This window comes from Azolla caroliniana, unplaced genomic scaffold (genome assembly GCF_043228905.1).
Source record: "Azolla caroliniana isolate FFs.n. ecotype wild unplaced genomic scaffold, voAzoCaro1.0.p SCAF_1, whole genome shotgun sequence".
Lineage (NCBI taxonomy): Eukaryota > Viridiplantae > Streptophyta > Polypodiopsida > Salviniales > Salviniaceae > Azolla > Azolla caroliniana.
In genome coordinates, this window is record NW_028230436.1 from 2,327,990 (window position 1) to 2,355,392 (window position 27,403).

At 39.3% G+C, this 27,403-nt stretch overlaps 3 protein-coding genes, 1 long non-coding RNA gene and 1 pseudogene across 6 annotated transcripts; 3 read left to right on the forward strand and 2 right to left on the reverse strand.

Annotated features, from left to right (window-relative positions):
• The first annotated feature begins 2,418 nt into the window (after positions 1–2,418).
• Positions 2,419–5,128, forward strand: LOC147868258 (pentatricopeptide repeat-containing protein At4g13650-like). Its single transcript, XM_087317107.1, has one exon. The coding sequence runs from the start codon at positions 2,513–2,515 to the stop codon at positions 5,048–5,050; it is 2,538 nt and encodes an 845-aa protein (XP_087173233.1). The 5' UTR covers positions 2,419–2,512; the 3' UTR covers positions 5,051–5,128.
• An 836-nt stretch (positions 5,129–5,964) lies between these two features.
• On the reverse strand, positions 5,965–11,145 carry LOC147868259 (serine/threonine-protein kinase AtPK2/AtPK19-like). 2 transcript variants are annotated; one of them, XM_087317119.1, is made up of 7 exons: positions 10,737–11,143; positions 9,528–9,991; positions 8,669–8,751; positions 8,452–8,572; positions 6,740–6,913; positions 6,546–6,653; positions 5,965–6,300 (listed from the first exon to the last, which is right to left on the reverse strand). In XM_087317119.1, exons 1-7 carry the CDS (start codon positions 10,924–10,926, stop codon positions 6,016–6,018), a joined length of 1,425 nt encoding a protein of 474 aa, XP_087173245.1. In that variant the 5' UTR covers positions 10,927–11,143; the 3' UTR covers positions 5,965–6,015. The 2 variants fall into 2 exon arrangements, 1 of the variants encoding a protein (XP_087173245.1); XR_015529518.1 differs by having other exon boundaries at positions 6,160–6,300; positions 6,745–6,913; positions 10,737–11,145.
• A 5,461-nt stretch (positions 11,146–16,606) lies between these two features.
• On the forward strand, positions 16,607–20,945 carry LOC147868260 (NAC domain-containing protein 71-like). The gene is made up of 4 exons (XM_087317133.1): positions 16,607–16,837; positions 16,997–17,777; positions 19,293–19,570; positions 20,258–20,945. Exons 2-4 carry the CDS (start codon positions 17,402–17,404, stop codon positions 20,522–20,524), a joined length of 921 nt encoding a protein of 306 aa, XP_087173259.1. The 5' UTR covers positions 16,607–16,837; positions 16,997–17,401; the 3' UTR covers positions 20,525–20,945.
• Positions 20,946–22,296: 1,351 nt separating this feature from the next.
• LOC147868261 (cation/H(+) antiporter 18 pseudogene) lies at positions 22,297–26,554 on the reverse strand (annotated as a pseudogene). Its single transcript, XR_015529519.1, has 3 exons — positions 26,035–26,554; positions 24,607–25,608; positions 22,297–23,724 (listed from the first exon to the last, which is right to left on the reverse strand). The product of XR_015529519.1 is annotated as a cation/H(+) antiporter 18 pseudogene (transcript).
• On the forward strand, positions 23,738–23,964 carry LOC147868262 (uncharacterized). Its single transcript, XR_015529520.1, has 2 exons — positions 23,738–23,788; positions 23,820–23,964. It is a non-coding gene; the product is annotated as an uncharacterized LOC147868262 (long non-coding RNA).
• Positions 26,555–27,403: the final 849 nt, after the last annotated feature.

The window sequence follows — 27,403 nt, forward strand, 5'->3', positions numbered from 1 at the left end:
TGTGATAATACTAGCCATGCTCTTAAGATTAACGCTTAAGGCTTAAGTGTTAGGTTATTAAGGAGGGTCAAGGTTGTGTGTGTGTGTGTGTGTGTGTGAGAGAGAGAGAGAGAGAGAGAGAGAGAGAGAGAGAGAGAGATTGTGCCCAGATGGATGTAGCTCAGTTGGTAAGGTTGCCCAATGGAGACCAGGTGGTCATGGGTTCAACCCCTACATTCCACAGTGGCATCTAGTGAAATAGAGATATATATATAATAGAGAGGTGAGAAAATTGGGTTTCGAACCCAAGACACAGTGCTTGTAGTGCTATCGACTTACCACTAGGGTAAGCTAATTACGAAAAAAAAGAGAGAGAGAGAGAGAGAGATTGTACCTTTAGAGTTAAATATGACCTACGAGACGAAAAACATTTTATTTCACATAATACATGTGAAATTGAGCGACAACTCTTGATGTTCAGGAACTTTGCCAATGAATGTTGCAATTGAGAGTGCACATTGTGATTGTGAGGGAAATCTGCACAAGGATTGGGTTTGGTCGAAGATGTGTGGAAAGCATAGTTGAATATGATCAAAGGCAACCTTATAGAGACAAAGGGACATATAGATAACTATGCTAATAAAATGTACCAAAGTGTAAATGTAGAATTATAACACTTCTTTTCACCTTTTCATCTTAGTGTTAGGGGTTTCGTTCTTTATCTCTCTATCTCTTATTGACTTTTGATTGTATCAAGCTTGTTACTTGGGTACCAACATCGTTAGAGGGTGTATAAGTTTTTGTGTAATAATTACCTAACATAAGAAGAGAGAGAACCTAAAATAAATATGTTGGCAAGATAAAGTTGAAAATGAGTTACAAATCATGTTAAACAAAAACAAAAATATAGGATAGTTGTGGTCCTTGAGCTATAAATTGAACACAGACCCACAATACAAGGTTTGGACTATAACACCAACTTGACAAAGAGCCTACTATTGTACTAGAGAAACGAGGATATCATTTCACATCCATTAGGCTTCAATATTGAATAGGAAACAAGATAATCGTTGAATGTTTGCATAGCATGTATTTGGTTACCAACATGATAGGTTCAAAGTGGTTTTTTAATACTACACATATGAAAAAGACTTTGTCTTCATGTGGTGGTGAGATAATATCGAATTGAAATCTAGTGATATCTCCGTTGCGTGAAGAAAAATATTGCTAATACATGGTGATAGTAGCAAAAGACACCTAGTGGACACAATGATGTAGGAAGTTTATGATGCTCGTTTATGACAAAATGTTTATGCTATCATTCTAGTGTATGGTACCAACCACAAGAACTAAGCATCACCCCTCTATATCAATGTCTTTGTCGAGTTCATGTGGTGACAATTAAACTAAACAATTCACAAATTCAGAAAGCTCAAGCATTTGTTCAACAATGTTTGTCAAAATATAAAGCTCATGGAAAGCAAATAAAATTTGAAACTTTTATGATGTAGATGTGCTACTCAAGCAATTTCTAAAAGCCATGAGGCGAAGACAAACGTTGCTAGCACTTATTTTCTAGATCTTAGGATTGTATCCTAGAACATCATCATAGACATGGCGAAAGAGGAGGTGTATTCACCGCCGTTGTCTGATCGTAGCGTCTTCACTTTATGGCTGGATCAAAATAGTTCCTAGAGGAGTAGAACGATCATTTCGCAATTATGTTAGGTCGATTCAAAATTGGAACATTTTAACATTCCCTCCTATTGTTCCTCAACCTATGGTAGTACATAAATTATTTCTCAAATTGGTTATGTATGGGGATTGTATAGTATACAACGTACACAACCATGAAGTTTCACTCAACCAAGTCTTGATGGGTGCACCGTGTGAGTATGGTTGTATAAGGCACAACTTGACATTCCATTACTCTTTGAGATATTTTAATGTGCTTTTAAGCATAACATTGTCCATGTTTGTACATTATTATTCATTTTGTATCAATCAAGGACCCTAATTTTATGTGTTACGTTTATGTAATGCAAAAACTTATTAAACTATTAGTTCGGGGAACTATAATAGTCATCATCATTAATCCACAAGGATTATGTTTCAATTATTTCCAAAATTTAGCTAATTAGTGATAGTTCAAAGAGTAATTAGGTGTGGATATATCACTTAACTTTATGATATTTGAATCTCAATCTTGGAGAATTAAGATGATTAGTTGTTAAATAAAACCCAACAATGATGTGATGATTATCCAAAACAATTACATCAAGTCATTTCATAATTTTCCTTGGAACTAATAATCATGTCAAGTGCGGCATTTCGGGAATTGTTGTAAACTAGAGTGTTTTAGGAGTCTAGGACTATGAGTCCTGACATTAGAGTGTTTACAAACGAACATTTGGCTATAGATTTATTTGTGCATTTACTTCTCTCTCTCTCTCTCTCTCTCTCTCACGTTGAGGTATGATTCTGTTTTAACTACGAGTTGCTTCGTGGATGTTAAAAGAAATCAAAGGAAGAAATGCACCACACCCTGTTGTTCTGCAGAGTACCACAGAGAAACTGTGTTTTTTACCTCCATCTATTCAATACTTGTTCTTTGCATACCTTTGAGAACCAAACAAAGGTAGAAAAAGCAGAGATCACATGGAACTTTGCCGCTTATGAGTCCTTATTGAAGAAATGTGATAGTTTAGTGTATCTATTTGAGGGTATGTGCATCCACGACCATGTGTTTAGAGATGGGCTCGATCACTTTGTGCCTATTAATAACCTTTTATTGCAAATGTATGGGAAATGTGATGCTTTGGACATGGCTTTGGGTTTGTTTTCTCGAATGTATCAACGAGATTTGTTCTCTTGGAATTTCATTATAAGAGCCCATACTAGAAGAGGTCGAATCGAAGATGCCTTTTCGTTTTTCCAGAGAATGCTAGAAGAAGGGATGATACCAAATAAAAATATATTCTCGAGCATGCTTTCGGGTCAATCTGGAAATATCACATTTTCCGATTTGTCTCGTGTTCATGTTCTTATTGCTAGTATTGGATGCCAACATGATATTTTTGTGGGCACTTCTCTTATCAACATGTATGGCAAATGTTTTCACATCGAAGAAGCAATGGAGATGTTTATTCAAATGCCAGACCATGATATCATAACTTGGAATACCATTATAGCAGCATATAACGAACAAGGTCTTACTGACAAAACACTTGAGCTTTTTGACAAAATGTTAAGAGAGGCAATGGTCCCCAGCAATGTTACATTTGTTGGCATTCTTGATGCATGTAAAGATATGGGCAAAGGGCAACATATACATGTCCATGTTCTATCTAGTGAATATAAGGAAGAAACTGTTGTTGGGACATCTCTAATGCATATGTATGGAAAATATGGCGATTTGAAGAATGTGAGAAGGATATTTCACAATATATATGATAGGGATAAGGTCTTGTGGAATGCGGTCATTGCTGCACATGTTCAAAATCAAGAGAGTAAGTGTGCTTTGAGGTTGTTCCACATGATGTGGCAGGAAGGCATACTTCCAGACAAATTCACTTTTGCTAGTACCTTATCAGCATGTACTGATGAGAATGCGATGCTAGATGGTAAGAGGATTCATGCATTGATCTCTTCTAGTAGTGAGATTCGTTTAGAAACTATGTTAGAAAATGCTATCGTGAGTATGTATGGTAAATGTGCTAATATAGTTGAAGCACACAAGGCATTTGGTGAGATAAGTTGTCGTGATACCGTGTCATGGAATGCTATGATTGGAGCTTATGCTCGGAATGGAGATGTGTACGATGCATCAATGATTTATGAACAAATGCACCAGGAAGGGGTCATGTCTAATCATATTACACTTGTTAGTATGTTTGAAGTCTGTGCAAATAGAAGCCATATATGGCAAGCACGAGGTCAACGTCTTCATTCTTGTTTCTTTGTGACTGGAATTGCTCCAGATATCACTGTAGGGAATGCTCTCATGAGTATGTATGCTAAATGTGGGAGGATAAAAGAGGCACGAAGTGTGCTTGATAATCTTCCAAAGAGGGACGAATCTACCTTTATCAATTTTCTTTCTTCTTGTACCACCAAAGATGCACTTCAGGAAGGACGAGAAATACATGCATTTGTTGTTTATATGGGGTATGAAACACATATTCCTTTGGGGACTGCTCTCCTAACCATGTATGGGAAATGTGGGAGCTTGAATGATTCGTGGGCGGTCTTTAACAAAATGAATGGCCGAGATGTGATCTCGTGGACGGCCATGATCTCATCATGCACTTCCAATGGCCAAACAAAGGAAGCGCTTGACCTTTTTGAAGAGATGCAAATGGATGGACTTGAGGCCGATAAGATTACTCTTGTCAACATCCTTGATGCCTGTATAGATGAGGCTGGAATAGCCGAAGGTAGACGTGTCCATAAACACATAATAGTAGGTTCATTTGAGGCTGATATAGTTGTAGGAACAGCTCTCTTGAATATGTATGGGAAATGTGGTGCCTTAGAAGATGCCTGTAGAGTATTTGACAATCATCTCTCTCTTCGCGACACAATTGCATGGACCATTATGATTTCAACCTATGCTCAACACGGGCGTGCCAAGGAATCTCTGAGTCTTTTCAACAAGATGAGGAAGGAAGGGGTAGAACCAAATGAAGTAACCTATATCAGTATCTTGAATGCATGTAGCCATTCAGGCTTGGTTGATGAAGGTAGGCAATGGTTCACATCCATGAAAGCATGTGGTATTTCACCCGGTGTGGACCATTATAATTGTATGATTGATCTCCTAGGAAGGGCAGGGATGATGGAGGAGGCAGAAGCTCTGATAAACGAGATGCCAATCACTCCAGGTTCAGTGAGTTGGACAACTATATTAGGAGGATGTAGGGACCAGTTTGATGCTCAAAGAGGTGAACGAGCCACAGGAAATGTGATTGAAATAGATCCCTTAAGTGTACCTCCATATGTAACTCTATCAAACATCTATTCAGGAGTTGGCAAAGACAATGACTTGGTGCTTTCATCGTCAAGTGTGTGATGATCCTTTATTAAATTGAATCAATTTCCCCAAAAAATAAATTTAATTGGGAGATATAATTGCCATTGGTATCAACCCATGGCAGGTTGGTGTTGAACCCTTTGCTTTGTGGCTTATCCCCAATCACTAGGCAGACATTCTCACTGGTATAAATGATCATTTTAACCTGATATGCTAAGAGATCATTTGCTTTTATACTCCATGCTGTATGTCAAGTCATTTGACAATTTCACATTTGTCGCGAGGAAATAAATGCAATTGACAACAGGGGGATGAAGGAATTCTATGTCTAGGGAAGAACATAGCTTTTCAGACATCTTGCTTAGACAACATTAGATCATCGTCAATGCAGATGCCTATATAGGGCACATGTCCATTTAGATTCAAGAGAAAATGTGATCGACAATTAAGGAATTTTATGCTCTCAACAATCTAGGGAAGAACATTACTTTTTGAACATGTTCTTGTTGTGGCGTAGACCATTTAGATTCAAGCAAATACACGATCGACAAGAATGGATGAAGGTATTCTGTTGCTCCTAAGAAGCACAAAGGAAGGACATAGCTTTTCAGACATGTTCTTTAAACATGAATATTTTATCATTATACAAGATAGTCAAAATGATAAACAATAAAACATCAACTTAGACAAATTTTTAACTTGGATGCCAGTATTAGCCAGTATGAGAAAAAGGCTAATTTAGACAAAGTAACAGTAATAAAAAGGCAAAGGGAAGTAAAAGCATACCATAAAAAGCCCATTTGAGCAGACATAGAGCTCTTTAACCAGTTTTAGATTTCGCTGGGGATCATAGTATTAAACAAATCATTAAGGCTGTGCCTAATTAAGCTAAGAGTTTGGCGCCACACACACACACATACACATACATACCCTTTGTAAGAAGCATGTACCATCAAGTCATGAAACCATATCATATAATGCAACAATATTACATTGAACCCATGTCAACTAAGCCAAGTGTTTGGAGCTACATATGTATATCCTTTGAAGAAATCTGTGGCATCAGCTTTAGGGGTAGAGGCAGGCGAGTCTTGCGGTGGAAGCATCGTCCATTTTTCATCAAAATTAGCAATGCAATCCAAACCATTCACCTTGGGGCGAAACTTGGGTTGTATCTGGCGGGCCTCAAGTTTTCTCCAGTCAATGCACTTGAACCACTTATGTTGTTTGATCTCATCACTCTTGTTTAGTCCACTACCTAGCCTCTTCGTACTCTCTTTTGTTAGCAACTACCAAAGAGACACCCAAAAGATTAATATCTTGTTATCCCATGTATTTGATTTCATCAAGAGAAAGTTATGGTTTTTGCTTTTCCCAGTAAGGGAAAGTAGTAGATAGCACTTTTACTATATATCATGTCCAGGTGATTCGTTTTATTCAGAAAATTTGTTACAAAGTTACACCCATTCAAAAGAGAAACATGTGCTTTATTAAGAAGAAAATATGTGTTATAAATATAAATTTTAACACGTACCCCTTTCAAAAGAGAATGTGCTTCACTGGTTAAGTAGCTTGGCATCTTTATCTTGTCCTTAACTATCTTTTCCTGCAGCTTCTGCCTATTCTTGTGGGTAAATGGAGGCTACAATCACAAGAAACCAATTTGTCTAATCAGTAATTGAATTGAACAAGATATCGAAGAAGAAAGAGACCAAAAATGAATTTTACCTGACCCGTCAGCATTTCATAGAGCAAAATGCCGACACTCCACCAATCTGCGCCTTTACCATGGCCTCTGGACAACAAAATTTCCGGAGCCATGTATTCAACTGTGCCACACAACGAGTTTGTTGGCATTGAGTCATCAATCTCCTTTGCTAAGCCAAAGTCTGTCAGCTTCACCTACACAAACACATTGGCTACATAAACCCCTTGGGAAATACGGAGTGGCATATTGTTTACATCTATTAGAGGCCCGAATTAAGACTATGCGATAAATCATGTAGATGTGTGTATTCCCGTCTCACGGACTAGGATTAAGGAGTATTTAAGTTAGAGAGAGAGAGAGAAAGCCACGCAATTCAATTGAAGAGTAATTGTTTCAGATAGTGGTTTGGTTGGCTTTGGTCCAGATATCAAAGATGATGGCTATTTAGTCAGCTGAAGGTATGGATCATCACAAGTGGCAATCCGTCATCACTTCAACATTTATATACATCTAGCCTTCTCAACATCAGTGGTCAGTATTATGTGAAAATGTTATATTTTTGGTCTCATAGGTTATATTTGACCTCCGAAGACAATAATAAAATCTCTCTCTCTCTCTCTCTCTCTCTCTCTCTCTCTCTCTCTCTCTCTCTCTCTCTCTCTGTCTGTCTGTCTGTCTTCCCTATATATATACGCACATACATACATATGCACACACTATACAAACAGCAAGAGAACCAGCACAATAGTTCGCAAACCCTATATATACACTTGTATATGTGTTAGCAGCCTCACTGCTACGTTTGCAAGGCCAAAAGCTGTGACCTATAAATGCCCAGCCTTTTCTTATAAAATCCTCCCCTCTTTTATTATATAAAACCCAATCTTTTTGGCCAAATCAGAAAAATTGTTTCAGCAAGTTGTGTAAACATGTTAGGTGTGTCTCTCTAAAAATAGAGCCAAATCATTCTCCCATCAATTAGTAGTACATCTCTGTTTGGATCTGTGAGTCTGCGTAAAGACATCTTCTTATGTCGTATGTGAAGTAGTGTGGCTGTGGAAGCTTCTAGTGATTATTGAGCTGCCAATTGACGGGAACCCCAAACGAATAGCATGTACCAGCCAGAAATTTTGCATTCCAATTGCAAAGAATCTCCTGTTCCATGGACAAACCGAGAGAACAATGATCCAGCACCACTTCATAACACCGCTAATTAGAGTAGTGCACATCAGCGGACAATCGTAAGGAACTCTTTATCAAGGGCCTGGGATCTGAGGAGATAAAGAAGCTGCTGCAGGGCATCTAGGTTGGAGAGTGCTAGCAAGCAAAGAGAAAGACGTGCACATTGTGGGAGTGCAGGAACCTGAATAATGCTGAAGCTTGCTGAACCAAAAGATGAAGTCAGAGTCCAAGTGTCCAGACGATGTGGATAAGGTTCATGTGGCCAGATGGATGCTTGATGGAGTGGGTAGAGTCAATGAAGCCAGTGAAACTTTAGTTGATTGAACTAAGGTTTCCGTTACACTTTGACCCATTGTTGTATTTGTATTTGCCCACTTATGAACACATGAGACAATAACTCTATTTGAATCATCCTTTTACCATAATCATACTCGGGCATTCTGAAAATTATTATTTGTTTCTTCCATTTGTATTTCTGTGATATGAAAATCCTGTCCATGTGCAGTTTAACAAAAACAATTTTTTCATTGGGTGGAATAAGATTACTCACATGTCCTTCAGCATCCAAAAGAATATTTTCAGGCTTCAGATCGCGATGTATGATACCATGATCATGAAGGTGTGCTACTGCAGACACGATCTCAGCTGTGTAGACTCTTGCAAGATCTTCACTGAAATAAAACCACGCCACCAACCGTCAGAGTTCACACTTACAATTAAGAAAAAACAAGAACTCGAAAATGAATCCAAAACAGTAAGATAATTACCTGAATGTACCTTGACGATAGAGCTGGAAAAAAAGATGTCCACCATTTATGAAGTCCAGGATCAGGTAGAGCTTGGATTTTGTCTGGCATTCATCAAACAGAGATACCATATCATATAGAAATGAAAACAATGAACCCAATTCAAGTACTCCATAAAGGGCTCAAAACTGCAACCATTCGTGACATACATACGCAAAATATTTGATCAAATGTGTGATTAGGCACTTCAAAGAGAGATCTACTTAATAGCCACAAAGCCTGAACATACCCAAGATATGTCATTAAGTTTCTAGAAAATCCCATACATTGTGCACTCAATATGTGATCAGGCATTTTATCCTATATAGGAGTTTAAAAGGCAATCAATTTTCCTGTATCCAAAATATGCCATTTATGTCATTCATAGGTGACTCCTATGTAAATGAGAACCACTTTTACAGTCATTCTCCTGTAGATGATTCTTAAAGTGGACGATTACACACCCCACAGAGGGCTCTTCAAGTGATAAATACTCCTAATATGCCTAAAATATGTGATTAAATTATTCATGGTGTATGTGATTAGACATGTTATTAATCAACTACAGAACTCCAAAATATGTTATTACGTGCTTTGAAGAGAGGAGAGGTCTAATTGAAAATAACTTTGAATGTACCCAAAATATTTGTGACTAAGGGAATAGAAAAGTTCAACATATAAGTTGTAATTAAGGGACTAGAAAAGCCCAAAATATATGGTGATTAAAGGACTAGAAAAGCCCCAATACTTGGCCATTCAGTAATCTGCTGACTAAGAATAACGTTACCCATAAGCGTTGAATGCAATAAGAGAAGGGGAGTTGTCACAAAAATCGACTTACCTGAAAGGAGTACCGAAGTTGGACAATGAAAGGATGGACAATCTTGGTGAGAATGTCTCTCTCTGCTATCATGTAGTCCCCTTGGTTTTTCTCCATAATAACCTCCTTCTTCATCACTTTCATGGCATAAATTGCATGAGTCTGACGATGTTGTACCTGGAAAACCTTCCCAAAAGCCCCCTGCCCAACAATGCGGAGAAGCTCAAAATCCTGTGGCCCAACCCTCCCTCCATCTTCAGATCCTCCATCATTGGATCTTCCATCGCTTGATTCACTCTCTTCTGCATCATCAGAGAAGCCATATCCATACCCTTTGTCCAAAACATTCCCCTTCTTTTTACTGATGCTCAATGATGATCCGATGAAAGAATTTGATTGGGGGTCAAGTGCTATCGATGGGCCAACGAATGAGTGTGATCGTGTGCAAATCACAGCAGGCTCAACACTGGCATCGAGAAGCTCCTCTGTGACCAGCCATGGACATGTAGTTTACATGACAACCACAATCTTTAATATACACAAGGTATGTATTTATGTATACCCAAACTACGTCATTGGATTATGGGAAAATCCCTCTTAAAATACCAAGCATATGTGATTTAGTATATGAATACCAACAAACCCTCTTTTAACATATCAGAACTATGTGATTAAGTGACAATCATATTCTATGTACACAAAATATGCTTTTAAGCGAGAATCACACTTATACCCAAAAAGTATGATTATGTAATAATCAAGCTCTTTATATACCCAAAGAATGTGTTAACGCTATGAGCAATACATGTGTTTAAGCAATATGCACAGTTTAACATACCCAAACTATGTGTTTAAGAACCAACTGCAGCACTCTTTATCATACTCAAACTATGTGATTAAGGGGCAACCTCTCTTTAAGATACCCAGAGCATGTGATTAAGCAGCAATCATACTCTCTTCAAAGATATCCAATATATGTGATTAAGGAACAATCTCTCTTTGACATACCCAGAAAAAGCGAGTAAGCGATCATCACACTCCAAGCATTCCCAACATATGTAATTAAGCAACAATCACTCTTTAACATCTCCAGAATATGCAATTAAGGATGCTACACCCTTTCGCATACCCAAAAGAGGTGATTAAAAGCGTGATTAAGTAGCAATGACATTCTTGAATTACAGAGACAATGTGATGAAGAAAGTTAACAAAACTCTACTTTTAACATACCAAAATGATGTGTCGGAGGAAGGGCACCGAATACTTCAGAGAAGTCGAATTCTTGTGGATCTATATCAATATCGGTATTAACCTCTTCTTCTTCTTTATGAGCCCCATTGATGAAGATGGGAATGAGAGGGGTCTTCAGCCTATTTGGTCTTACAACCGAAGGAGGCAAAGGCATGTGAGGGTTTACCATTGAATAGGATTATGTATATAAATATAAAATTCGGTTACTAATGGAGTAGACAGAGGAAGATGGGAGTAATCTTCCTCTGCGCCTTCGCGTTGTGGGACCGATGGTATCAGAGGTTGCCACAGATAGAATTGTGGCAGAGGACGAAGCAGAGGCGTAGATCAGACTCATGAAGCGATGATAGATGGGGAAGAGAGACAGAGAGATGGGGAAGTGAGACAGAGAGATAGGGAAGAGAAACAGAGAGACAGAGAGAGAGGGAAGAAGGAAGAAGGAAGAGGGAATATGCGTAATCTTCTGTCTTTCTTCTTTCCTTGTTTCTGTGTATTTAGCGCTACCTCTAAATACAAGGCTAAAGTTAGGGGTAACGTTCTTTCTGTTTCTTCCTCTCTTTCCTTGATAGGAAACAAATCGATGCCCCCTTTGGGACGGACAGGCAAGCCTTTCCAAGTGTCTTTTTAATCCACCCCTCTCCGGGCTCCCTCAAAACACACACGTTAATGACCCCAATGTTGCAAATGTTTCCGAGTTTCAAACTATTACTAAAACAAGCCGATGTGTCCATCACAAATCTCGATCAATTAGCACAAGCAGGTCGCGGAGAGGCATTTCTGAAGAATTTCAACGCCTGTCATTATTGTGTGGTCGTGAGTCGGTGACATGTGGTAGAGAGAAAGAAAGAAAGAAAGATGTATTAACGTCTTCTAAGGCCAAATTTGGCCCATGAGACAATTGGTTTACAACAATAGAGTATTTATCCAGTCATCATAACTAAAATAAAATTAAGTAAAAAAATAGAACTTAAACTAAAAGAGTTCTAGTAGTGTACAATATGTAGTATACTCGAAAGTGACTATACACTAAGCCTAATTTTATTTCCACCCAAGCCTCTCGAAAAGAAGTGGGGGGTCAAAGGGTCTTGATGTGGGTTCCAATGTAGAGAGTGCCATAGCCATGGCTTCTAGGCGGTGTAGCTCACGTTCCCTTATTTTCAATATTGCTTCCACATCACGTCGAGTTGCTTTGAAACCCGGCACCCGAGGACGTCTGGTTCTTCTCTGGTTTTCTGCCTCATCAATGGAAAGGCCGAGTGGTGCAAGTGTGTCGGCATTCGTTGTCTCCTCAGGTTCCTGAAAAACTGCATTTGTTACATGTTCGTGATCATTAGCAACATTATTGTCAACATTTTGTAATTTATTCTCTCTGTGTTGTTTTAGCTGTAGAATGTATTTGCCTAATTTCTTTATATCTAGAGTATCTAATAGTTTGGGGAGGGTGGGAGACGGACCAAGTATGTCTTGGTATTTTGCCCTTATCTCGGCATAGGTTGGACACTTGCATGTAAAGTGGTACTCATCCTCTATCTCTATGTGACATAACCTACATATCCTTTTCTCCCTAGGGACTCCACTAGTACGGCCATTTTCAATCTCAAGTTGGTGAGATGATATTCTAAGTTGTCCAATGGCAACCCTTAGTGCATGTGGTAAGAATACATCTAGATATTTTGGCCGCGTGATAAAACCTAACTCAGAGAAGTGCATGAAGTGTTTCTTATAGTACGACATTTTAGATGGGAGTGGCTCTAGTGGGCTGATCCATTTACACCGAGTGTAAATTTGCCATATTTCTTGGCGTATTACTTTATTGTGGTTCTCATGAGAGATTAAGGGGTTATCACTCGTGTGGTTGTACATAAGGGGAGGTAGGTTATTAATGTCTAGACCATTCGCAAGAAGCCAACTCACCATCATGCCATACCATGAGCTAGTATAGCCGGACTCATACAATGATCGAGAGGCCTTAAAGGCTTGATGAGATATTCTATCATGTGGTTGGCTATGTATCTTATCAATGAAGACTACAAGTTGAAAAAGTGCATCTACTAGCATTGGGGGTAACGTGAACTCGGCCCTAATAATGTCATGTGGTACAGTCGATTTGCTTCGGAGTTGGCGTGATAGCATCATCACCAATGTTCTCTCTAATTGCGTCCACATGAAGGATGGTAATCCTGGAGCCCAAACCGCTGATGCATACATGAGGGAGGGGGTCACTAATGAGTCAAAGAGCCACCCTTTAGTCCGTGGCTCTTGAAAGTGTGTTTGGTGGCATTGTCTCTCTAGGAGTGAGAGGGATGCATGTCCTTTCGTGAGTCTATCCTTCGCTGCCTGTGTCATCGAAAATTTACCTGAGCGGGCACTAAAAGTGACTCCGAGATAGACGTACGATCCAACCACCTCGACTGGGCTATGGGAGATAGTTAGGTGACACTTAGCTCTAACTTGGGCCGATTGTGGAAGATAAGGACTTTTGTTTTCCCTAGATTCACTACCAATCCTTGTTGTACACAAAAGTCATCTAAGGCATTAAGGTGCCTCTGTAGGTCGTGTTCGGATTCAGAGAGCAAAACTATGTCATCCGCATAGAGCAAGATACGAACCTGCGTATCCCCAAGGACCACTCCGGTGCCTCCCTCACGAGCAATAAAATCTGTGATCTCATCAATGTAGATCCCAAAAAGCGTCGGTGATAGGGGGCAACCTTGTTTTACACCAATAGTGCTAGTGAAACGATTGGATAGGCCACCTGGGCATCGGACACACCCGGACACTTGTTCATATAGTGCGTAGATGGCCCATACCATATCATCTGGTATCCTCAAGCTTTTAAGTCTATCAAACAACCGCTCTCTAGGGACTGTGTCAAAGGCTTTGCGGAAGTCCACAAAACAACAATATAATTTCTTCTTGCGAGCCTTAGTTTGGTCAATTAGGCATCTAAGTGTGAAGATATGATCAATAGTGGAGAAGGCTCGTCTAAAGCCAACTTGTTCAGGTGCACGAAGGTTTAGGGTCTCCATGTAGTCGCTAAGCTCTGCTTCCATTACTGCACCATATAACTTAGCAAGGGTATGGCCTATCATAATGGTCCTATATGTATTTGGGTCCATGGGGTCCCCCCCTTTATGTATGGGGGCCACTGTATTCATAGTCCACTGTGGTGGAAAACCCTCCGCAAGGGCACGATTGAAGATTAGAGTTAGCAAGGGAGCTAGGCACTCTCTCGCATATATAATGTGTTCTGCTCGCAATCCTGTGTGGTCCATGGACTTCCTATGTTGTAATTTCTTTATGACCTTCATGACCCTAGAGGTCGTGAAAAGTGTCCCCGTGGTAGGCCGGGGTGTGGAAGGCATTGGAAAGGGTGGTTGGTTTGGGATTTGGTAAAGTCTCTCTGTATATGTGTGCCAAGTTTCGGGATCTTCGATGGGTGTTTGTGGTCTTGGCTCCCGTAGTCTCTTCCATGCCGTGGCGCAATCGCTACTCATGAGCATATGGTAGAGTTCCCAGTATTGGGATGCCTCCCACGCTTGTCTCTTACGACGTGTCATCTTACGCATTTCTTTGCGAGCTTGTATGGAGGTAATACTACCATTGAGTTGCGATACTGTAAGTTGTCTATGTAGGTCCCTACAATCCTCGTCATACCATTTATTTTGTGGCATTGATCCTGATCTACCTTGATTTGAGTGTTTTGTATATGGGAAACTGCTAGCTGCTGCGGAGTGAAGGATGTGTGTGAGTTTTGTACTAAGGCTTTCTAACGGTAGGGAGGGATCAATGGAGGGGAGATGGGCCTGAACATGTTGAGAGTATATGTCAGAGAGCTCATGTGTGAAATGTATTGTGGTGTGATGGCATGGTTGACTAGACTTGGTGACCTTAGAGATATCACATTTTAGCTCGAAGTATAAGAAACTATGGTCTGCGCCAATAGGGCATGGGGCCACTCGGAAGGAGTTAATCATGTGGGTAGCTTCAGGGCGCCCTATTAGATAGTCAACTGTGCTTTCCCCTCCTCCATGTGGGAAACATGTGAGCTCTTCCAAGTCCGGCCACTTAGCTAAACCATTATATATGATCATATGGTGCCGACTGCCAAGTTCAAGCAGATGATGGCCAAAGCTCGTGGCGTCCGCACCTTGATCCTTTGATCTACGTGTGGTGCCTATGTCTAAAGGATCAACATTTACCATTTCTAGGTTTCTATTCATCTGAAATACTGTGCATTGTCGGGATTGGGTTCTCGCATTGAAGTCTCCTACAAGAAATACTTCTGTTTCATATGTTCCCAATTGATTAAGAAACCACTAGCTTCTCGGTCGGTGCGACTTGAAGTTTGACTACATGGGGGAGTCCCTTGGCCTCATATTTCGGTAGAAAAACTCCGCGAGGTAAAGTTGAGGCGCCGAAGAGCAGGGTGAGAGAGATCTACTTAAGAGGGGACCCCAGCAGAGGTGCAACTGGGCAACGGGAGGATTCCGAAAAGCCCTTTACTACTTCGGTAAAAAGAACCACTAAGGTTAGGTCACTAAATTCTAACTGAGCGATGCACGGTGACCTGGAATTACATAAATAATATATTCTTTTTCTCCTTCGTTCCTTGGGAAGAATATCGGATTATGTCATCCGATAGGGGTTCGTATGGAGAAGGCCCATGTGACATTCCTTCATCGACTAATCTCGTCAAGCCACTAATATTATAACGGGATCCTTTTGGAGGAAAGTAACAAATGGCGAAAAATACTGCATGGTCTTTGCTTGTGGAGACTTTCACCCACATAAAACGAGCTTCTGGGTCTATCTTCATTATTTCTATCCTATTATGTAGCTCTCTACGAAATAGTATCGCGACACCTCCAGATCCCCTAGTAGTGTGTCGACGTGAGGTTTGTCTAAAAGCGGACTCCCAACGGAATCCTTCGACCCGTGGGAGTCCTCTATTTGGGCTCTGATATGTTTCTACCAAGAAAAGTATATCAGATACCTTTAGTATCTCCTCTAGGCGGCCGGGGTGTGCCCAAAGTGCGCCATTACAATTCCATAGGGTCATCCTAAGTGCATTTTCTGTCACATGGGCCACACGCCGTCAGTTAGCCACACGCCGTCAGTTAGTCATGGTCACCACAAGATTTGAAGGGGAAGGGGGGTGGAGGGGGGGGCATGGCCATGGGGGATCATAACTCAGTGTCTCGTCCTGTAGAGAGTGTGGCGTGCGACGAACCAGAAAGAAATGAGTTTGGATGGGTCTAAATAAGTATTAGCCAACGAGCGCGAATGTCTTTGACGCACGGGCGCCCCATGGATTCGAGCATTCTTGCTTGATTCAATCCATACACACGCACGCACTCTTGAGGCCCGAGCACTCTCTCGCAACACAGAATCGCTCAGTATGTTCCCAGTGTCCACCTCCTCGTCTTCATCTTTGGTCGGACATTTCTGAAGTCTGTTGCCGGGCATTGCCAGAGTCTAGTTGCCGGGCATTGCCAAAGTCTAGTTGCCGGACATTTCCGGAGTCTGTTGGCCGGACATTTCCAGGGTCTAGTTGCCGGACATTTCCGGAGTCTTGTTGCCCGGACATTTCCGGAATCGGTTGGCCGGCCATTTCCAGAGTGGTGGCCGGTCTAAGGTGCCGCCTGCCGCCATTGCCCACAGATATCTCCGAGAGGAAGACTTGGCTTCTTCTTCTTCCATGTGAGCTGAGAAGGCCTGCGTATATATGTATATACATATAGGCTGACTGAGAGGGTTTAGGGTTTCGCCTGCTGTTATGTGATTCTCTGAGAGATTGTTGCAGGTATTATACATACTGTCATGGTGTTTCCGAGCTACAAGAAAACAATGCCGAAGAAGTCGTAAAACCCTTCTTCACTCTTTCTTTCTTTCTTTCTTTCTTTCTTTCTCTTTACTCCCAGCCATGTCGCCTCTCCACTCCCTTCCCTTCCAACTCCGCTCCAGCTCTTGTGCTGAAAACAGCGAAGAAATATATTCTCCCACGTCCGTTTCCCTGCGTTCTCTCTCCTCATGACGAAGCATCCAAACAGAACCAACTAAGGGACTAGGAAACATCAGTAAGTTTCTGTGTGTATCTTTCATCAAACTGTAAATGTATGACTACTTCGAGGAATTCTCCTTCAATTCTTTATTCCCAAGAAACACAACGACGCGTGAGTATTAGATGATTCTTTGAGAATTCCTCTTCAAGAATACTTTCGAATTGGAAGCGCAAGATTGTGTCTAGCAAGCGGAGAAGAAGCACAAGAATTCTTAGTTGTATGATTTCATGAGAAATTATTCAGCTCATTAGGCATTATTCAAAACTATATATTATCATCATCAAAGAATCCGTTTGGAAATTATCAGGCATTATGTAAAAGGTGATGCTCACAAGATCAAGCAAAGATTCATTTGGTTGTGTTCTTCTGTTACTCCTTTCTGATTTCTTTAGTCTATTAGGGGCTTTCAAGAAGATTTCATTTCCATTTCAATCAAGTTTGCTCTTCATCTCTCTTAAAAGACAATTCAAACTTTGTTATAGTTCTTTCTCCTCTCAAAAGAGAAATTTTGCTTGTTTCTCCCCCACAAGAAGAAAGCTCAACACTTCCTAGGGAATTCTAAAGGAATCCATTGTCTTAATGGTTACAACATCATACACGTCATCCTCCAAAGAGATTATTGTGGTAACAAAGATCTCACCTGATCAACATGTCGAAGATTCTTCCAGGAATACAGAGCTTGAGTTTGAACCAAGTGCAGAGGTATTTCATCCGCATCCCATAAGTTCAGGTAGATTTGAGCAAAAGGATGAAATCTCAGACAGATTCCAAAAAGAAGGTGATGAGGGGATATTGTTGGCTGGGAAATATTTTCTTCCACCTGGCTTCAGATTCCATCCTACAGATCAAGAGCTTGTTCTGTATTATCTTAAACGGAAGATATGTGGTCTCAAGATGGAGCTTGATGTTATTGCAGAAATCGACATGTATGAATTTGAACCATGGGGACTTCACGGTAAGAAATCTTGGAATTTTTATATGTAATTCTATGAAGTGGTGTTTTTCTTGATTGTTGTGGATGTTGAGGTATATTCACACGTTTCGTGAATGCTCATAACAATTGTTGATACATGTCAGAATTAAATTTGAAATATTTACTTTATTTTTTTGGTTATGGGTTTTTATGTAGTATAGCTCAACATGGATGTGTAATTATTCACATTTCATGAATGCTTAAGATTGTCATCGATGCATGTCAGAATGAAGATAAATATTTGTAATTGTTATCAATATGTCTATTTTCCATGATCCTCAGATAAAATTGTATCCTATATCCTCATTTTCAATTTTCAATTATGTCTCTCATAACATGGAAAATGGTATTATACTTCCTTGGGTAACACTTTTCATTTAGTAATCACATCAGATCATGTTCCATGGACAAGATGTTTATTTAAAATGTTTGACTCGGTTTAAAAACTTAATACAAAGAAGAAAGTAACGTTTAAATAATTTTAATTCTATTCCATCTATTAATGATATATGGTAAAGTTACATGAACCTGATTTTTGAATTATTTTGTATTTCATGTAATCTATCTACTAAATATTTCGAGAGCATTGTACTGAGGTAAAACTGTATCCAATCTCCGTGCATTCAAGTTTCAATTACGTCTCTTATAACATGACAAATGGTATTATACTTCCGTGGGTAACACTACCCACTTTTCATTCGGTAAAATAATAACACCTGATCATGTTCCATGGACAAAATTTGTAAATTTAAAATATGTATGTGACCCAGTTAAAACTTTATCAACATTACTGTTAGAGTGTAATAATTTTTACTACCCACTTTTCATTTGGTAAAATAAGCACCTGATCTTGCTCCATAGACAAAATTTGTAAATATAAAATATGTGACCCAGTTAAATAAAATATTAACGTCACTATTAGAGTTAATAAATTTTTGCTTCGACACATTAAAGAAAAATGTCAATGTGATCATATACTACAATGATGAATCAAAGAATCTGTATCTGGTTACTTGTGTATAAATACATAAACCCAGATATCAATTTCTCGTTTACATTGCAGTCAACCAATGTTTTGGTACATTTGTAGGTGATCAAGTGACATTATGTATTACCATTGAAGGGTGATAAATTTGTTATGTCTACATGTTGTGTTAGAATCGTTTTGGTTGAGAACGCAAATAAAATTAATGCGAGTTTCTATTGTAAATGGTAAAGCAAAGAAGAAGCTTTAAAATACATCCAATAGTAATATGGATTAAGATTGTAATTATGTTACATATTGCTTGCCGAGTTCACCTTTTATATGAAGAGAGCAAAATATCGACTTGAAACCCTACTGTAAATCATGAAGCCATAAAGACCACATCCATTAAGGTTTCTCGAATGTACTTCTCAATGATACCGTGGACAAAGTCTTCTGTGTTTTATGTTCTGTTTGAAGATTATATCCTGCAATTATCATGGTTGTTCTCCTCCATTTTTATGTCATTGCAGAGGTTTCCTGTCTCCAAACAAAAGATTTGCAATGGTACTTCTTTTGTCCTAAAGTTCGGAAATATCCTAAAGGTAACCGTGAAAATAGAGTGACTCCACAGGGGCGATGGAAACCTTCAGGAAAAGATAGGTCAATATTTTCTGGTAAAAGATTAGCAGGAACAAGGAAGTGCTTGATATATTATGACAGGAGAAGCAAGAAAGAAGAGAGAACTGATTGGGTCATGCATGAATTTCGGCTTACTGATGAAGAAAGTCAGAGATTCAAAACAAATCAGGTAGCTTTTGTTTATTTTCTCTTATCAGGAAGTGTTAAATTCCAAAATTCAAGTGCTTATTTTCTCATGATATTCACAAAGCACACGGTTTCATTGTTAAAATCTGAAATTGATGTGCTTGCCTTTTAATTTATGTATGGCACCCACAAAACTCCTGATTGTTTGTTAAATTGTGTATGCTTATGCGGAATCATCTCGTCATTAATGTCAATCTTGCATAATGTTTTTCCGAGTGTTTGATCCTACATAACTAACTAAATGCTAGATCATGCTAGATGCTACATATGCCGATTAGTCTGAATTGGCTTCACCCGGGAGATTGGCTTGGTATGAATGTTAGGTTAATCACACTTGTCATTTTAAATTTTAATTTATTTTATGAGGGTCTCTCCTAATCATGTAACTAACTATGATTGATAAGGAAATAAAATAGAAGCTAGAGATACATCTCACCAACCCAACCATATCCCCCGGTCTGAGGCTGATCAGCCTGTCAGAAGCTCAAGCACATCAAATACTATCTTAGAGACGACTGATGTATCCATGTCAAGAGAGGATGAAGAAACCATAATGAAAAATAAAATGTGCATTGGCCTATTTCATTACAAAGTTATGAATTAGCATTATCATACACAACCTTCATAACAGTAGTTAAAATTGCATTCTCATGAAAGCTTTTTACTGCAGAACAATTTCGTGCTGTGTCGGGTTTTCAAGAAAAGTGGCCGTGGCTCAAAACTAGGTGAACAGTATGGGGCTCCAATGGAGAATGATGAAATGGAATTCGTTTATGAAACAAAACAAATGGATGGTTATGTCTCAGACAACTATAAGGTGGGTCAGATGAATGCAAGTTTAGGCATTAAAGAATGTAAACTTGTGGATATTTCTAATGATGATGACAGCCCCTCAGATTCAACTGATACAGAGGTATTTTCTTGGGAAAAACTTTGAAGTACCCCGGGCTTTTTGTTGAAGTACCCCGGGGTGTTTTGAAGTTTTTCACTATAATTGTTTGTTTCGGTCATGGAGACACTGCTTTTGCTCACGGTTAATGACAGTTATTGATCACCATTCAAGAGATTAATCACAGTATCTTCCCCAATTCAGGCACATAAGCATTTTCTTGTGAATTTGTCTCATCAGTAGGCACATTTCTTTAAATATTTGACTGTCTCTAGAACATGTTTAATGAGCTTTTATGTTTTGCCTGTGGTAACTTCAGTAGCTTTTCAGTTGCTCGATTATGTTGTGATCTTTATGGATAGAACATTTTATGATGCGAGGCACACTTTGATTCTATGACAAATACCTAAAAAGTTTTGGAAACTAATTAGCTAGTGTTCAGGAACCAGAATTGATGGGGAGTAACAGAAGAATGTTTCATCAACAAACATGTCATTGTAATGGGTGTCTCTTCGTTAAATAATAGGAGTGACAACTATGATAATGATATTTGATTTCAATTGTTTGGTAGCAATTTTCCTTCGTTGAATGTGTCTCTATTTTATATACATTCTATACACTATAATGGGGCAAGAAAGGCATTGGCGATCATGGAATGTTAACGATTAGTTCACAAAACACACATCTGTGTGATATGATTGCACTATTTTTCACCAATTTAGTAAACAGTCATTTATTTCCGTGTATGGAAGACTTTCTACTAAAGCTCTAATCAATTTGCTTGTTTTTACATGTGTCATGATATGCGTAAGATAGTAATTTTCTGTTATGATATTTCATACAACAATTTTAAAATAAAATTTGCCTAATGGGTAATCCAAGACTATTAATAACAATGCAAGATATAACTCTATTGCTACACCTTGTCTCATTTGTATATGTATATACTAGTATTCAAACAGCATTGGCAAATGTCCTCTTGATGTGGTGGATGGTTGTCTGTGTCTGCTGTTGTAGTTTGTAGCCCACCATTTCCATTACTTTGTATGAAAGCATGGGTCACATTTGATGACTTGTATCTCTAGTCTCAACACATAATAAGGTCATGTTCACCTTATGAAGGAGAAAGAGGGAAAAATGTACTGGATTTTGAAAGCCTTGCAATCAAAAGATCCACTCACATTGAACTTTGAAAGAAGCAGCTATTTTTTTTATACTTTCTTCCTCAAGTCCCAATCATGTTATGTTGTATGGTATCCTTGGAAAGAAACCTTCCACGTGGAAAAGGCATAACTTTTTGTTTGGATTAGATAGATGTCTCTATAGAGAGAAGAAGTGTAAAAGATATCCTCACACATGAAAGTGTGATGGACACTTTTCTTGGGAAGATTATAATAATCAACCATCAACAAAAGCAATAGAACAGTACAATCTTGCTTCATGCCTTTTGGGATCGTTGTTATAATCAGTAACGTTGGTTTCTTGCTAGATTTGAAGTATTTATATAAACATAGACTACAAGATATTACCATCTCTCTTCTCACCCTTTTCTAAAATGACAATACCCATCTCCCTTTTCACCCTTCTGTAAAATGACAATATCGGTTGGACAGATCTAATGACTAATAGGGCTGCTATATCTTTCCCTTATGACAATAAAAAACCTTTTTCAATGTTGCTATTCGACTCTACAGTTGTTTTGAGGCATGATCATGCAAACTGATTCATGGATGGCAGTTAGACATAGAAACAACCAAAAAGTCTCACAATGCCCACAAAACCAACTACCTCACTATGATGTTAAGGGGCAAATCACACACATCCATCAATGGAAATATATTCCAGAATGTGAAACGTACAGTTCACTCAATCTTGAACTTGTATTCATTCCATCAACGGTAGACATGAAGTTCAATTTTTAAGTTTATTCTATTAGCAGTTGCAAGGAAAGTTTGTTATGATAGTCATGAGTATGGAACAATGGATATGAATATATATATATACAGTCCATTTATGTACTATATATAAGCTCACTCTAAAAATACTCGTAAATGTACTAATATCTATGACATAGCATTTTTGTTACTAATATCCTTTGGACTGGTGTCACTATCATTAATAGTTTTGTGTTGTTGGATCACTAGAATGGAAGACTTCATCTCAATACTAGCATTTGCAAGAGCCTCTCCAACAACCCCCAACTCCGAGCTTTCCAACTGCCTCTCCATTGATGCAGGTACAACTAGTGTTGTGTGCCCCTTTCCAATTAGGATCAACGAAAAATCATGAGATTTTGCAATTGCTAGCACTGCCTCGGTCGGGCTCCCATAGTGTTTTTCTTTGTAAGACATGTCTTGTGCACTATCTTTCACCTTATTGCCCATGAATACCTTTACACTAGACAAGCTTTCCTCATCTAATTTTATGTCATCGGTATCTACAATGCTCACCACATGATTTTGCAGTTGACCTTGATTGGGCATAAACCTAAAGACTTGTAGGCTTATGTTTGGATGTTCTACTAGTCTTCTACCAAATGTTAGAGCTTCTCTATCATCCGGTCCTCCAAAGAAGAAAACAGCCACTTTCCGTGATGTGGTGGACTCTGATAGTGTTTCTGAGCCCCAAACACCCCTATCTACAAGTATTCCTATGGAGCACGGTGCATGGTTCATTACTCTATGATTGAATGTCCTCAACCCAGAATTCACATGCTCCATGGTACCATCTTCTTTTTGATAGAAATTGAATGGCAAGAGGATGATAGTAGCCCTCCTTTCGGCAGCGGTGTTGCACACATCATAATGCATGTTGGAAAGCTCTGAGACGGCCGTCAGGAGTCTGACCGGGACTTTCGAGATTTGTCCATATGCTTTGAAGGCAACCAAAAGATTGTCTTCAGGGTGCTTTCTTCCATCATCTTTTTGGGCTCGGCTTAAGGTCATGATCGACGAAGTTCGATCAGACAACTCGATCAAATGCATAACAAAGAGCTTCAGAGACCTTTTCTTTGAGACACCTCGGCAAGCCTCGACAAAGTTTACCAGAGCTGGTATGCTTCGAGTACCATGGACACATGCAAGGATACGAAGTTGGTCTTTCTTCCCTGTGGTTCCCTCAAGTTTCCGGTTTAAATAAGGCGCAGGTGTCCGTGCTGGTTTATACAATGCCATCACTGCCGGGGTCGTGAAAAACATCAAGATGAGGCACATTAATACCAAGATGGCAAATATTTGATCATCGAATACCTACATACAATCCGAGGAGAATGTAAGCAAAACAACCTTTTGAACACCATTTGCATAGTCATTTGTAGAGGCTATATATTCGAAATTGTTTCAAGGAGTTATTTGTAAATAAAAATAAAAGGTGAAAAAGGTGAGTAGAAAAGTGTATAGACCTATTGACCTACTTTGTGAAGCCACTTGGAATTTACTGAGTAGGTTAATAAAGCAATAGAAAAGTGTATCAACCTATTTACCTATTTATTGCATTCTTACGCCACTTGAAATTTACCAAGTAGTTTAATAGACGTAATAGAAAAGTGTATCAATCTTTTGTTGGGTGTTTTACCATTGTGGTTATGAAATATAAAGAGTAAAGCACATATATGGCTGTTCATTATGAGCTGGATATATTTTTATGCATTATTTTGAGAAACCTAGTTTAAAAAGGTGTATATAACTACCCTAAATTTTAATAATTCTTTAATAAAGATTAGTGCCAATGATGGCAAATAACGAAAAAGTGCATCAATCTGTCACTGCTGTGTTGAAAATATTTAAAGGATTATAAATAAGAAGTAGTCACACAGGATTGTTTTGTTTTGTCATGCCATAGAGGTACACATGGCTTGTTCTATTTTTGTGCTGAATAGATTTGTAGCATATTATTTAGATTAAAGCAAACCACAAATGCCACTTTTTTCATGCACACACATGGCTTGTTTTATAATGCTTTGAATGTTGTATGAACAGGGGACAGACAATACATGACACCTTGTGCTTTGTACGCAGTATCTAGTTTTGGCATGGACCTTAGATACTAACAGAAAACATCCTTGAATTGCACATAATGTATAGTTTTGACTCGAAAATTAGACTCGGATACTATTTTGAAGTCAATCTTACCCCAAGATCCTTGCCAATATTCAACACAATGAGCTCGACCAATCCCTTCGTGTTCATTAGAAACCCAAACGCAAACGCCTCTTTCAATGGCAACTTAATAGACAATGCAACCGCAACTGTCGCCGAAATCTTTCCAAACCCTGCTATTAGAACAAGGAGAACTAGAAACCCAAATGATTTAGCACTATTTATACTACCAAGGTTGGTCTTGAGCCCACTGGACGCAAAGAAGAGAGGCAACATTAGGACGGTAACAAAGTCCTCGATCTTCTCGATCAGCATTTGGGCGAAAGTTCCTTCCTTGGGCACGATCAAGCCGAAAACGAAAGCTCCGAACAAAGGGTGTATACCGATCGCATCGGTGGTGAAACCCGACAAAAGCACGCCCATCATAGTTATGCACACATAGATCTCACTCACCACTTCTTGCCCTTCTACGCGATGGGCGATCCACTCCATGAATCTCTTCATGATAAAAAGCATGAAAAGCACGAAGATTAAACCGCTGATGAGGACATAGGCAGGGGTGGCAGGGCTGGAGCTAGGACCAGATAAGGCCACCCCGACGGCGAGAAGGATCCATGCGCACACATCGTTGATGGCGGCCGCCGGAACCACGACTTTCCCGAGGTTTGTCGCGAGCAATTTGCGCTCCGCCATTATCCTAACCAGCACAGGGAATGCAGTGATCGACAATGGAACGCCCATGAAGACCACCAATGGACCAAATTTCGTGTCCAAAGAGAGCGACTCCCGGACAAGATTGGCAACTCCGATCCCCCCGAGGAAAGGGACGGCGATGCCTGATAATGCTATGATGAGAGCAATTTTCCCACTCCTTCGTATCTCCTTGAGATCGAGCTCTAGACCCACCATAAACAAGAAGAACAGCAGGCCCAAGGTCGCCACGGTGTCGATGAGGGTTAAGCTGTTCTTGGGGAAGATTGCCTTCATGTAAGCTTCGCTTCTCCCAAGCCCTGAGGGCCCCAGGAGGACTCCTCCCTGCATAATAAGTTCAGTACATAGTAAAATGCAATCAGCACATAAAAAAACGTCGAGGTGGGATTCATTTAGGGTAGCCAATACGTGTTCTGAACATGAAAACACAATGGGTGTGGGGTTCGTTTCAGGTTTTACGGATTAGGATTCCGAAATTAGGGTTTGATGTTCAATGGTTAGGGTTTAAGGTTTATGGTATAATTAGTGTTCCTAATTAATGTTCAGGGTTACGGTTTGCATTAGTGTTCATAATTAAATATTCAGCGTTTGCATTTTAATGTTTTAGTCCTTAGGGTTTAGGGTTTAGGGTTTGGGTTTCCATAATTGTGTTTGGTGTATGGGGTTTTCTGTCATTGTGACCTGCATCTTGGTTTTAGGGTTTAAAGCTATATTGTGGTTTATTTCAGGTTTAGGGTGATTATTACTTACGATGACTTCCGCGAGGACTCGAGGTTGTCGGAATGGCTTGAATAGAAATGCCATGGTTCTGGTGACAACCAACACGATTGTAATTTGAATGATGAGAAGCGGCAACGCGAAGTCGATCGGATTATTATGTTGCAAGACACCATTCGAGACCGCGTCTCTTACGGGAAAACACAAGTGAGTGGCATTTTGAGCCATTTTATGTGTGCACAAATCCCAATAGAAAAACAATTGAGTTTCCTCAACCAAGGTTCACTATATATAGAGGACTCAACTAGATAAAGAGGCGAAGTTAGTATCACTACATAGAGAATTCAAATGAGCAAAAGATAGAGACCAAGTGTAAACTCGCTCCCCATACCATTAAATGGATGATTTTCTACCTAAATAAGGCACAAAATAAGTGAACGTGAAGAAATAATACAGTTTTTGAAGCACATTTAGTAAGTTACGAGGGGGCGAGTATGATCAGGGTGGTGTTATATAGGATAGAGTGAGTAGAAAGAGTTTCCGACTTCTTGCAAAGATGAAAACTTTATGTCTATGTTTGTGAGAAAAGAAAATTCCAAAGAAGTATATATAACAAAATTCCAGCACCCACCCACCCACCCATTCCACCGAGGGCTACTTTGTTGGTGGATTAATTATTTGCGATGAGAGAATCGTCATCCTATAGTGATTGAGGGTGAACAGTGCGTGGACATCAGTAAGCACAAGAAAAGAAGAAAAAGGAGACAAACTGTGATGATGTCGGTAGATGGTTCGTTGTGGTTGATGTATGTCCAAACTATGGTGAAAAAACACCAAGGAGGCACCCATTGAAGAATAAAAATGTAATAAACCTCTTCATGCAAACATTTACCATACATCAAATATTTCTTCTGCTCAATTTTGGTTTCATGCGATCCGATTCATTGACAAAAGTTAAATTGTAACTGGACCACTCAAAAGTAGGGGCAAAAAGCTCTTTTCTCTTTCTCTCTTTTGTCTCTATACTAATGTAAAGTGTTGGCACTGTGGAATATGGTTTTGTATAGTTTTGCCTTTGGTTAATTTTACATATACAATGCTTATACACCTCATTTTTCTCAAGTAGGATCTTCATCCACACAAAACAACATCACACACATGCATGTGTATATATATATATATATATTGTATGACAATCCATTTGAGACTCAAATACATGCAAATTGTGAACTGGCCTAGTTTTCCCAACACGGCTTCTGCTCCAACTCCAATCAATATGACCCACATGTGATGGATGTGCGATATAAAAGTAAGCGACCATCAACATAGATCTTGGAGATCCAATAAGGCATCGGATCTTAGATTGTCCCTACCCACCCATTTCTCCTTTTTTCTCTCGACA

Bases quoted from the DNA above. Each gene is read 5' to 3' on its own strand.
- LOC147868258 (XM_087317107.1), top strand. From the start codon at position 2,513: ATGCACCACACCCTGTTGTTCTGCAGAGTACCACAGAGAAACTGTGTT.
- LOC147868259 (XM_087317119.1), bottom strand. From the start codon at position 10,926: ATGGTAAACCCTCACATGCCTTTGCCTCCTTCGGTTGTAAGACCAAAT. The intron at 6,654-6,739 runs GTAAAATTCATT...TTGTGATTGTAG, and splicing joins ATGAAATGCTGACGGGTCAG to CCTCCATTTACCCACAAGAA. The intron at 6,301-6,545 runs GTACGTGTTAAA...TCTCTTTGGTAG, and splicing joins CACATTCTCTTTTGAAAGGG to TTGCTAACAAAAGAGAGTAC.
- LOC147868260 (XM_087317133.1), top strand. From the start codon at position 17,402: ATGGTTACAACATCATACACGTCATCCTCCAAAGAGATTATTGTGGTA. The intron at 17,778-19,292 runs GTAAGAAATCTT...ATGTCATTGCAG, and splicing joins TGAACCATGGGGACTTCACG to AGGTTTCCTGTCTCCAAACA. The intron at 19,571-20,257 runs GTAGCTTTTGTT...TTTTTACTGCAG, and splicing joins AGAGATTCAAAACAAATCAG to AACAATTTCGTGCTGTGTCG.